At 43.3% G+C, this 13299-nt stretch overlaps 1 protein-coding gene across 1 annotated transcript in view; it reads left to right on the top strand.

The window, feature by feature from the left end:
* Nucleotides 1-13299, top strand: part of camk2a (calcium/calmodulin-dependent protein kinase II alpha) — a 64919-nt gene that overhangs the window by 13284 nt on the left and 38336 nt on the right. The window contains exon 2 of the mRNA XM_071364732.1: nucleotides 2478-2537. Coding sequence (XP_071220833.1) covers nucleotides 2478-2537 — 60 coding nt within the window. The remainder of the gene's footprint in view (nucleotides 1-2477; nucleotides 2538-13299) is intronic.

Genomic DNA, 13299 nt, shown 5'->3' with positions numbered 1-13299 from the left:
CTGTGTCAGTGTGTTAATCTACAGTATACTGTACATGTCAATGTGTTAATCTACAGTATACTGTACATGTCAATGTGTTAATCTACAGTATACTGTACATGTCAATGTGTTAATCTACAGTATACTGTACATGTCAATGTGTTAATCTACAGTATACTGTCTGTGTCAATGTGTTAATCTACAGTATACTGTACATGTCAATGTGTTAATCTACAGTATACTGTCAGAGTCAATGTGTTAATCTACAGTATACTGTCAGAGTCAATGTGTTAATCTACAGTATACTGTACATGTCAGTATGTTAATCGACAGTATACTGTACATGTCTGTGTCAATGTGTTAATCTACAGTATACTGTCTGTGTCAGTGTGTTAATCTACAGTATACTGTCTGTGTCAGTGTGTTAATCTACAGTATACTGTACATGTCAATGTGTTAATCTACAGTATACTGTACATGTCAGTGTGTTAATCGACAGTATACTGTACATGTCAATGTGTTAATCTACAGTATACTGTACATGTCAGTGTGTTAATCGACAGTATACTGCACATGTCAGTGTGTTAAGGCTCATTGTAGTCTCACACTTGAAGCTTCATTTGTCTTTCATTATACCCCTGTTGGAGTATTTATACATGGGTGCATGAACTCCATTTCTCCCTCTTTATTTTTACTCAGCTATATCTTATAATTCTAGTCCTGGTGTATTCCGCAGGGTTGCCTAGCAACACCATTCTTAAAGTCCAGAGCATATATTTGCGTATACATTACAGTGGATGGCGTATAGTACAGGAAGGCTTTAGGGACGGAGGAGGAGATTGGCACACGCTTAAAAGCTGGTACGACGGCAAATATTCTACAAGGAAAGAACGAGATTATATTTGTTTCATTTCTTATATGTGTAATGGTGCAGTGGAGGCTGGTGAGGGGAGGACGGCTCATAATAATGTCTGGAACAAATGGAATGGCATCAAACACATGGAAACCATGGAAACCATGTGTTTGATGTATTTGATACCATTCCACTCATTCCGCTCCAGCCATTACCACGAGCCCGTCCTCCCCAATGAAGGTGCCACCAACCTCCTGTGGTATGGTGATACTGCCGAAACACTACTTACTGATAATGATAAATGCTGCTGCTACACAGCAGAAGGGTTTTTGTGAAGCTACCGCTCACACCAGAAAATTCTGGATGATGGAGGAGGCTTGGTTTATCTCATCTCCGATGCAATCATGAACTTGATCAAGGGGCAATGGCTTTTTACTGTAAGACTGATACACCTCCCATGATTGGTGAAGGAGAATGAGCTGTACAGACTGAGCAGACAGTGAAAGAGATTGAGCTGTGCAGATTGAGCAGACAGTGAAGGAGTGTATGAACAGAGGGGTAGATATTAGGAGGAAAAAGGGGGTCTCCCCTGCCAATTTGGGTCACTCATTAATACTGCAGAAAGCCCTCTGCTCTCGGACAGAAAGAGAGCATTTATTTGGCAAAGCGACATTGTTATCTTGCTGACTGCCCGCCCCCTCACTTTCATTACTGGGGAGAGTAGCTTGTGTCAATGTGACCTCTCTCTCCCCAAACTCCTCCCTCTGTACCGTGCCCACCATCATCCTTCCTTCCTTCCTTCCTTCCTTCCTTCCTTCCTTCCTTCCTTCCTTCCTTCCTTCCTTCCTTCCTTCCTTCCTTCCTTCCTTCCTTCCTTCCTTCCTTCCTTCCTTCCTTCCTTCCTTCCTTCCTTCCTTCCTTCCTTCCTTCCTTCCTTCCTTCCTTCCTTCCTTCCTTCCTTCCTTCCTTCCTTCCTTCCTTCCTTCCTTCCTTCCTTCCTTCCTTCCTTCCTTCCTTCCTTCCTTCCTTCCTTCCTTCCTCCCTCCCTCTCACCTACCATCTTCCTCTTCTTCCTTCCTTCCCTCCCTACCGCCCACCCTCATCCCTCCCTACCACCCACCCTCATCCCTCCCTACCACCCCTGTAGGTATAAAAAATATATTTGAAAATTATCATTGAATTTGGTCTTTACTGCTATAGCCCATAGAAACGCATTGAATAACACATTCGTACAAGGCATAACAGACAGTCCAAAAAAATCTATCATAAGGAATAAGGTTTTTAGGTATCGTTTTGAATTGTCATCCAATTCGGAATTCTAGGTCGGAAACTCAGGCATCTTTCTGGAGCTATCTTAATTTGATCTATCTGTTGTCACAGAGAACTCTCCTGCACAACAGAACATGCTAATTGGAGTGTACTCAAGGTTTAGAAAGGCTTCTAAAGTTTGTAATTTCCATTTTAACATTTCAGACTTGATTTGCCCTAACAACCTCATACAAAAATGTCCAATAATAATAATAATTCACATTTCCTGTCGCTGCAGAATTATTTTCCTGCTGTGAGAAGCAGGGTCAAAGGAAGATAGCACACCTGTAATGTTTCCTGCGTCATGAAACTATCTGTCTGCGTGTTTGGCTTTCAGATCACCAGAAGCTGGACAGAGAGGCCAGGATCTGCCGACTGCTGAAGCACTCCAACATCGGTGAGTTCTGTAGCAGACCGATCAGGTCATGCAGGCTTCCTCATCCTACTCCCACTCGTTCAGTATATATCATAAGCTCTATGGCAAATGCAGCTTGGAAACACACAAAAAGTACTATGATCCATAAAGATGTGTTCTATTTCTTTTCATTATTGATTGGCTTGATTCCACAATATCATGTGTCACATTACACACATTCTTTCACTCTACCTATGAAGTAGTTCAGATTGGGACACTTCAGAAATATACGTCACTAGCCTTGGGTCAGATTCTGTTGAGAGCATAGTAAACTTTCAGTTAACTATAGTACAGTATTGACGTCATCTGCTTCCATTGAGCTGAATCATGGACCCAGTGAAAGTACAACAGTCATCCAGAGAGATAGAACGCTAGCTCGTTGTTGTGGTGGTTCCTGTGTGTACAGCTGGCACCGTCAGACCACGGTGTGTAATTTACTGATTAACAGGCTGGGAAGCACTTTTCTACTTTTCTTAGCCCCACACGTGTTTAATAATGCATCCCACTCGCTGCCACGGACAAGATCAGCTGCATTATTAATCCAAAGATATTTTCATCCGTGTTTGAAATGAGAGAGAGAGAGAGAGACACAGACAGACAGACCCACCCCCCCAACTGTATGTCTAAACCGACCGACCGACCGACTCACCCACCCCCCCACCCACCCACCCAACTGTATGTCTAAACCGACCGACCGACCGACTCACCCACCCCCCCACCCACCCACCCAACTGTATGTCTAAACCGACCGACCGACCCACTCACCCACCCACCCACCCACCCACCCCCCCACCCACCCACCCAACTGTATGTCTAAACCGACCGACCGACCGACCCACCCACCCACCCACCCACCCAACTGTATGTCTAAACCAGCCTCTGAGTGGTCAGAGAGAGAACTAATACAAGTGTGACCTGTGGATGCCCTGCTTTGTGTACTGTCAGGGATAGAGAGATTATAGAGAGAGGACAGAGAGAGGGGTATATAAAGAGGAAATAGAGAGGAGGATAGAGAGTGGATAGAGAGAGGATATAGAGAGGGGGATAGAGAGAGGATAGAGAGGGGGATAGAGAGAGGATATAGAGAGTGGATAGAGAGAGGATATAGAGAGGGGGATAGAGAGAGGATATAAAGAGATAGAGATGAGAGGATAGAGAGAGGTTAGAGAGAAGATTGAGAGAGGGATAGAGATGATATAGAGAGGACAGATATAAGATAGAGAGAGGATATAAATGGATAGAGGGGATAGAGAGAGAATAGACAGAAGATATAACGAGGTTAGAGAGAGGATAGAGAGAAGAGAGAGGAGAGATAATAAAGAGAAGAAAGAGAGAGGATATAGAGAGAGGGATAGAGATGATTGAGAGAGGGATAGAGATGATATAGAGAGGATTGAGAGAGGGATAGAGATGATAGAGAGGATAGAGGATAGAGAGAAGATAGAGAAAGGATAGAGAGAGGATAGAGAGAAGATAGAGAGAAGATAGAGAGAGGATAGAGTGAGGATAGGGAGTGGATAGATAGATGATTTAGAGAGGGGGATGATATAGAGAGGATAGAGAGAGGGATAGAGAGGGATAGAGAGGGATAGAGAGGGATAGAGAGGATATAGAGAGGGATAGAGATGATATAGAGAGGATAGAGAGAGGATAGAGAGAGGATAGAGTGAGGATAGAGAGTGGATAGATAGATGATTTAGAGAGGGCGATATAGAGAGAGGGATATAGAGAGGATAGAGAGGATAGAGAGAAGGATAGAAAGAGGATAGAGAGAGCATAGAGAGAGGGATAGAGATGATATAGAGAGGATAGAGAGAGGATAGAGAGAGGATAGATTATATAGACAGGGGGATAGAGAGGGAGGATGGAGAGAGGATAGAGAGAGGATAGAGAGATGATATAGAGAGGATTAGGATAGGGAACCAACCACGCCCACACCCCATATAGGCCCCTTCAGATCAGACCTATGCCCCCACTCTTACACTGTGAGAAGGCAAACAGGCCCAACCCCCACTCTTACACTAGCCCAAGCCAATGGCATGTACCAGATGCTCAGCAGGCTCTGCTCACATTTACTGGTCTGAGTCCAAACCACACAACCAACAACATTGGACACTTTATGGAACACAAAGCCTTCACTATCTCATCCTGGAATATCCAAGGCCTGAGGTCATCTGCCTTTGGCCTAAAGAGCAGGAACCTGGACTTCACCAAATAAATAAGAAATACAGACATTGTCATCCTACAAGAAACATGGTATAGAGGAAATGGACCCACTGGTTGCCCTCTAGGTTACAGAGAGATGGTCGTCCCATCCGCCAAACTACCAGGTGTGAAACAGGGAAGAGACTCAGGGGGTATGCTAATTTGGTATAGAGCAGACCTAACTCATTAAATGACTCAAAACAGGAACATTTTCCATTTGGCTAGAAATTCAAAAGGAAATGATCTCAACAGAGAAAAATGTCCTCCTGTGTGCTACCTATATCCCCTCACTAAAATCCCCATACTTTAATGAAGACAGCTTCTCCATCCTGGAGGGGGAAATCAATCATTCCCAGGCCCAGGGACATGTCTGTGGCGACCTAAATGCCAGAACTGGACAAGAACCTGACGCCCTCAGCACACAGGGGGACAAACGCGTACCTGGAGGGCCTCCAGTAGCTGTGCCACTAGAGATCCTGGTTCGAGTCCAGGCTCTGTCACAGCCAGCCGTGACTGGGAGACCCATGGGGCGGCGCACAATTGGCCCAACGACGTCCGGGTTTGTGGAGGGTTTGGCCGGCAGGGGGCGGGGATGTCCTTGTCCCATCGTGCTCTAGTGACGTCTGTGGCAGGCCGGGCGCATGCACGCTGACATGGTCGCCAGGTGTATGGTGTTTCCTCTGACACATTGGTGTGGCTGGCTTCCGGGTTAAGCTGGCATTGTGTCAAGAAGCAGTGCGGCGAGGTCAGTACAGGTGCATCAAAGCTGGGACCGAGAGACTGAAAAACAGCTTCTATCTCAAGGCCATCAGACTGTTAAACAGCCACCTCTAACATTTAGTGGCTGCTGCCAACATACTGACTCAAATCTCTAGCCACTTTAATAATAAATAATTGGATGTAATAAATGTATCACTAGTCACTTTAAACAGTGCCACTTTATATAATGTTTACATAGCCTACATCACTCATCTCATATGTATATACTGTACTCTATACCATCTACTGCATCTTGCCTATGCCACACGGCCATCGCTCATCCATATATTTATATGTACATATTCTTATTCATTCCTTTACACTTGTGTGTATAAGGTAGTTGTTGTGAAATTGTTAGATTACTTGTTAGAAATTACTGCACGGTCGGAACTAGAAGCACAAGCATTTCGCTACACTCACATTAACATCTGCTAACCATGTGTATGTGACCAATAACATTTGATTTGATTTGATTTGGCTTGGTTGGGTCATGTTTTAGAGGACGCACGGCTCTCGACATTTGCCTCTCCCGAGTCTGTACGGGAGTTGCAGTGATGAGACAAGACTAACTACCAATTGGATACCACGAAAATTGGGGAGAAAAAGGGGCAAAAGTTCAAAAATAACAAGTAAAACACCTACCTGGAGGTGACAGCATTCCCTTCCCCATATGCCCCCCTAGGCACAACTACGACAACATAACCAACAAAAACGGGCCACAACTTCTGCAGCTCTGTCGCACGCTAGGTCTGTACATAGTCAATGGTAGGCTTCGAGGGGACTCCTACGGTAGGTACACCTATAGCTCATCTCTTGGCAGTAGACTACTTTATCACTGACCTCAACCCAGAGTCTCTCAGAGCGTTCACAGTCAGCCCACAAACACCCCTATCAGATCACAGCAAAATCACAGTCTACTTGAACAGAGCAATACTCAATTATGAAGCATCAAAGCTGAAGGAACTGAATAATATTAAGAAATGCTATAAATGGAAGGAAAGTAGTGTGGAAATTTACAAAAAAAAAATAAGGCAACAACAAATTCAATCCCATTTAGACATCTTCCTGGACAAAACGATTCACTGTAATAGTGAAGGTGTAAACTTGGCAGTAGAAAACCTAAACAGTATATTTGACCTCTTAGCTTTCCTATCAAATCAAAATGTTAAGGAGAACAATGACAAATGATTTGATGAAGAATGCAAAAACCTAAGAAAGAAATTGAGAAACCTATCCAACCAAAAACATAGAGACCCAGAAAACCTGAGCCTACGCCTTCACTATGGCGAATCACTAAAACAATACAGAAATACACTACCGAAAAAGAAGGAACATCACGTCAGAAATATGCTCATGTAACAGTTTAACTTTAGACCGTCCCCTCGCCACGGGCGCGAACCAGGGACCCTCTGCACACATCAACAACAGTCACCCACGAAGCATCGTTACCCATCGCTCCACAAAGGCCGCGGCCCTTGCAGAGCAAGGGGAACCACTACTTCAAGGTCTCAAAGCGAGTGACGTAACCGATTGAAACGCTATTAGCGTGCACCACAGCTAACTAGCTAACCATTTCACATCCGTTACACTCAATGTAATTGAAGAATCCATAGACTCTAACCACTTCTGGGAAATTTGGAAAACACTAAACAAACAACAACACGAAGAGTTATTTATCCAAAACGGATAAGAAGAAACAGCAAAAACATATACATGATCAAATACAAATAAACAGACCACAAATTCCAATTGGCTATACTTAAACTCTTTAACATCATCCTTAGCTCTGGCATCTTCCCCAATATTTGGAACCAAGGACTGATCACCCCAAAATTTGACCCCAATAACTACCACGGGATATGCGTCAACAGCAACCTTGGGAAAATCCTCTGAATTATCATTAACAGCAGACTCGTACATTTCCTCAGTGAAAACAATTGTCACGCTCTGACTTTAGTTATATTTGTTTTCTTTATTATTTGGTTAGGTCAGGGTGTGACAAGGGTGGTTTGGTTAGTTTTGTATTGTCTAGGGGAATGTAGGTTTATGGTGGCCTGAATTGGTTCCAAATCAGAGACAGCTGTTTATCGTTGTCTCTGATTGGGGATCCTATTTAGGTTGCCATTTTCCATTTTGGTTTTGTGGGTAGTTGTCCATGTTTAGTTGCCTGTGAGCACTACGTTGACGTCATGTTTCGTTTGGAGTTTTATTGGCGACATCGTTAATAAATAAGTATGTACGCTCACAACGCTGCGCCTTGGTCCATTTCTTCAACAGACGGTCGTGACAACAATGTACTGATCAAATGTCAAATTGGCTTTTTACTAAATTACCATACGACAGACCACGTATTCATCCTGCACACCCAAATTGACAAAGAAACAAAACAAAGCAAAGGCAGATTCTTAAGATTTAAGAAAAGCTTTTGACTCAATTTGGCATGAGGGTCTACTATACAAATTGATGGAAAGTGGTGTTAGGGGAAAAACATACGACATTATAAAATCTATGTACACAAACACCAAGTGTGTGGTTAAAATGGGCAAAAAACACATTTCTTTCCACAAGGCCGTGGGATGAGACATGGATGCAGCATAAGCCCCACCCTCTTCAACATATATATCAACGAATTGGCGAGGGCACTACAACAGTCTGCAGCACCCGGCCTCGCCCTACTAGAGTCTGAAGTCAAATGTCTACTGTTTACCAAAGATCTGGTGCTTCTGTCCCCAGCCAAGGAGGAGGAGGGCCTACAGCAGCACCTAGATCTTCTGCACATATTCTGTCAGACCTGGGCCCTGACAGTAAATCTCACAAAGACAAAAATAATGTTCCAAAAAAGGTCCAGTTGCAAGGACCACAAATACAAATTCCATCTAGACACCGTTGCCCTAGAGCACACAAAAAACTATACATACCTCAGCCTAAACATCAGCGCCACAGGTAACTTCCACAAAGCTGTGAACGATCTGAGAGACATGGCAAGAAGGGCCTTCTATGCCATCAAAAGGAACATAAAATTTGACATGCCAATTATGATCTGGCTAAAAATACTTGAATCAGTTATAGAACCCATCGCCCTTTATGGTTGTGAGGTCAGGGGTCTGCTCACCAACAAAGAATTTACAAAATGGGACAAACACCAAATTGAGAGACTGCATGCAGAATTCTGCAAAAATATACTCAGTGTACAACGTAAAACACCAAATAATGCACGCAGAGCAGAATTAGGCCGATACCCGCTAATTATCAAAATCCAGAAAAGAGCCGTTAAATTCTACAAGCGATTCCCAGACCTTCCATAACAAAGTCATCACCTACAGAGAGATTAACCTGGAGAAGAGACCCCTAAGCAAGCTGGTCCTGGAGCTCTGTTCACAAACAGATCACACAGAGTACCAGGACAGCAACACAATTAGACCCAAACAAATCATGAGAAAACAAAAAGATAATTACTTAACACATTGGAAAGAATTAACAACAAAAACTGAGCAAACTAGAATGCTATTTGCCCCTAAACAGAGAGTACACAGTGGCAGAATACCTGACCACTGTGACTGACCCAAATGTAAGGAAAGCTTTGACTATGTACAGACTCAGTGAGCATAGCCTTGCTATTGAGAAAGGCCGCCGTAGGCAGACCTGTCTCTCAAGAGAAGACAGGCTATGTGCACACAGCCCACAAACTGAGGTTAAAACTGAGCTGCACTTCCTAACCTCCTGCCCAATGTATGACCATATTAGAGACACATATTTCCCTCAGATTACACAGACCCACAAAAAATTCAAAAACAAACCCAATTTTCTAACAAACTCCTATATCTATTGTGTAAAATTCCACAGTGTGAAATCACAGCAGCAAGATGTGTAACCTTGGGGCAACTAGTGAATAACAAACACCATTGTAAATACAACCCATATTTATGTTTATTTATTTTCCCTTTTGTACTTTAACAATTTGCACAATATGATGTGAAATGTCTTTATTCTTTTGGAACTTTTGGAAGTGTAATGTTTACTGTTAATTTTTTGTTTAGTATCTATTTCACTTGCTTTGGCAATGCAAACATATGTTTCCCATGCCAATAAAGCCCTTAAATTGAATTGAAATTGAATTGATAGGGAGAGGGAGAGGGAGAGGAGATGAATAGAGAGAGGAATAGAGGGAGGATAGAGAGAGGATAGAGATAGGGAGAGGATGGGAGAGGATAGAGATAGAATAGTGATAGAGGGACAGAAAGAGGAGAGAGGGATAGAGAGAGGATAGGGATAGGGAAGGATGAGAGAGAGGAGAGGAATATATATATATATATAGAGAGAGAGAGAGAGCGAGAGAGAGAGAGAGAGAGAGAGAGAGAGAGAGAGAGAGAGAGAGAGAGATGGATAGAGAAAGGATAGAGAGGATGAGAGAGAGGGATAGAGAGAGGGAGTGGGATAGAGAGAGGAGAGGAATAGAGAGAGGGATAGAGAGAGGGAGTGGGATAGAGAGAGGACAGGAATAGAGAGAGGGATAGAGAAAGAATAGGGATAGAGAGAGAGGAGAGGAATGGAGAGAGTGGGAGGAATAGAGCGAGGGATAGAGAGAAAATAGGGATAGAGAGAGGATGTAGAGAGGGAGAGGGATAGAGAGAGGGACAGAGAGAAAATAGTGATAGAGAGAGGGGGAAGCTGAAACATCCAGCCTTCTATCAGCACCAGCAGAATTATTCCTGCTCCCACACACACTGGGGGGAAAGGAATACATGATCTCGCTGACGATTTGCCCCTGTGGCTGTTGATACATTTTAAAGCCCTTGTGGGAAATGATCCTGCACAGACTACTACTCAATAGGACAAAGAGCATTGTGTCACGGTGTCAAGTTCTCCCCTGATAATGTAGAAGTTGAGACCCTGGTTCTGCCGAAGGGTGGTTGTTTTAGATGTACACCATAGGTTCTGATATAAACTAGCTGGCTTTTTTTACCCCAAATCAGCTGGATGCATTGAGATTCACTGCTCTCATCCAGCGCTCTCTATCCCTCAGCCTAACCTGCATCCATCACAGGCTATTAAAGAACAGACCCTTATCCAGCACTCTCTCTGTTCTCCTGTATCCACTATGCTGATTAGCACTGTGCAGAGCGGCAGTTAGAGCCTCAGCCTCGTTTTGTTTATCGGCGCCTCCTTCAGCCTTCCTCTGCAGTAACCGGGGGCGGTTATTCGTCAACGAGCCAAAGTCCACCCACATACAGTGCATTCGGAAAGTATTCAGACCACTTGACTTTGTCCACATTTTGTTATGTTGCAGCCTTATTCTAAAATGGATTACATTGTTTTTCTCCCCGTTATCAATCTACACACAATACCCCATAATGACAAAGCAATTTTTCTATTTAAATGCAATATCACATTTACATAAGTATTCAGACCCTTTACTTAGTACTGTGTTGAAGCAATTATGATTACAGCCTCAAGTCTTTGTGGGTATGACGCTACAAGTTTGGCACACCTGTATTTGGGGAGTTTCTCCCATTCCTCTCTGCAGATCCTCTCAAGCTCTGTCAGGTTAGATGGGGAGCATCGATGCACAGCTATTTTCAGGTCTCTCCAGAGATGTTCGATCGGGTTCAAGACCGGGCCACTCAAGGACATTCAGAGACTCGTCCCGAAGCCACTCCTGCGTTGTTTTGGCTGTGAGCTTAGGGTCGTTGTCCTGTTGGAAGGAGAACCTTCACCCCAGTCTGAGGTCCTGAGCGCTCTGGAGCAGGTTTTCATCAAAGATCTCGCTGTACTTTGCTCCGTTCATCTTTCCTTCGATCCTGACTAGTCTCCCAGTCCCTGCCACTGAAAAACATCCCACAGCATGATGCTGCCACCACCATGCTTCACTGTAGGGATGGTGTCAGGTTTCCTCCAGAGATGACAATGTAATCCATTTTAGAATACATTTCTAAAAACCTGTTTTTGCTTTGTCATTATGGGGTATTGTGTGTAGATTGATGGGGGAAAAAACGATTTAATCAATTTTAGAATAAGGCTGTAACGTAAGAAAATGTGGAAAAAGTCAACGGGACAGAATACTTTCCGAATGCACTGTATATAAATTCCAGTCGTACTTTTTCAAAAGCCGTTTCAAAGTCAGCTATGAATACCAGGCTTGGTTTCCCAGATGTTTTGAAGTGTTCTATTGTTTCCAGTACTTGTCTTATATTATCGCCAATGTATCGTCCATGTTAAAAACCTGTGTGACTAGAATAAATAATATCCGACAATACCAGATCTTCTTGTTGAGTATCTGATAATCTTCCATTTTTATAGGAGTGGTTAAAACATGCTAATAATGGTCCTCTGAGTACATCAAAAACAGATTAGTATACCTCAACTGGTATTCCATCCAGCCCTGGAGTTTTCCCAGTCTTAAAGGCTTTAATTGCATCAAGAAGTTCCTGCTCTCCAATTTGGCCTTGACATGAGTATTTCTGTACAGCTGTTAATTTTACATTATTAATACATTACGTTGTCATATTGCTTTGTGGGTGAGACAGAGGAGCCATCAAATCTCTATTCAGTTAGACACATCCCTATTCAGTTAGACACATCCCTATTCAGTTAGACACATCCCTATTCAGTTAGACACATCCCTATTCAGTTAGACACATCCCTATTCAGTTAGACACATCCCTATTCAGTTAGACACATCCCTATTCAGTTAGACACATCCCTATTCAGTTAGACACATCCCTATTCAGTTAGACACATCCCTATTCAGTTAGACACATCCCTATTCAGTTAGACACATCCCTATTCAGTTAGACACATCCCTATTCAGCTAGACAGATCCCTATTCAGTTAGACACATCCCTATTCAGTTAGACACACCCCTATTCAGTTAGACACATCCCTATTCAGTTAGACACATCCCTATTCAGTTAGACACATATCTATTCAGTTAGACACATCCCTATTCAGTTAGACACATCCCTATTCAGTTAGACACATCCCTATTCAGCTAGACAGATCCCTATTCAGCTAGACAGATCCCTATTCAGTTAGACACATCCCTATTCAGTTAGACACATCCCTATTCAGTTAGACACATCCCCATTCAGTTTGCATTTCCTGTAGGAATTCCTCAGATAGATGGTTGACAACAGCCTAGACAAGTGATTGGTAAATGAAAGGTTCTTAAGGAGTCTGGGATCAAATGTTTCCATCAAAATTGATACTCTTTAGTGACTTAACCTAGTCACAACCCATAACAAAGGGACTGGAGTGTCCCTTTGACTGATAGGGAAAGCCTTGCCAAAGAAAACCAACACAGCCAGTGACAGGCCAAAATCACCATCAGTAACACCAGATTGTCCGTTTCCTCTGGTAGATCCTCTCTGGCAGCCTGGGTACCTGTCTGTTTAGCTCCAAGAAGTGGCAAGGTGTGGAATGCTAACCAGATTGGTATACAGACTACCCTTCTGGACAAAAAGCAGCTCAGGATCACACTACTTCCATGACCTTTGCTTTTTTGGCAAAAATGGGGAGACTGTTGCTAAGCATTGGTTTTGGCAGGTGAAGGTATCTATGCTGGTGAAGGTATCTATACTGGTGAAGGTCTCTGTACAGGTGAAGGTATCTGTACTGGTGAAGGTATCTGTACTGGTGAAGGTATCTGTACTGGTGAAGGTATCTATACTGGTGAAGGTATCTGTACAGGTGAAGGTATCTGTACTGGTGAAGGTATCTGTACTGGTGAAGGTATCTATGCTGGTGAATGTATCTATACTGGTGAAGGTATCTATGCTGGTGA

The sequence above is a fragment of the Salvelinus alpinus genome, chromosome 24, assembly GCF_045679555.1.
Source record: "Salvelinus alpinus chromosome 24, SLU_Salpinus.1, whole genome shotgun sequence".
In the NCBI taxonomy this organism is placed as follows: Eukaryota; Metazoa; Chordata; class Actinopteri; order Salmoniformes; family Salmonidae; genus Salvelinus; species Salvelinus alpinus.
This window is presented reverse-complemented; position numbering and strand designations above follow the sequence as displayed.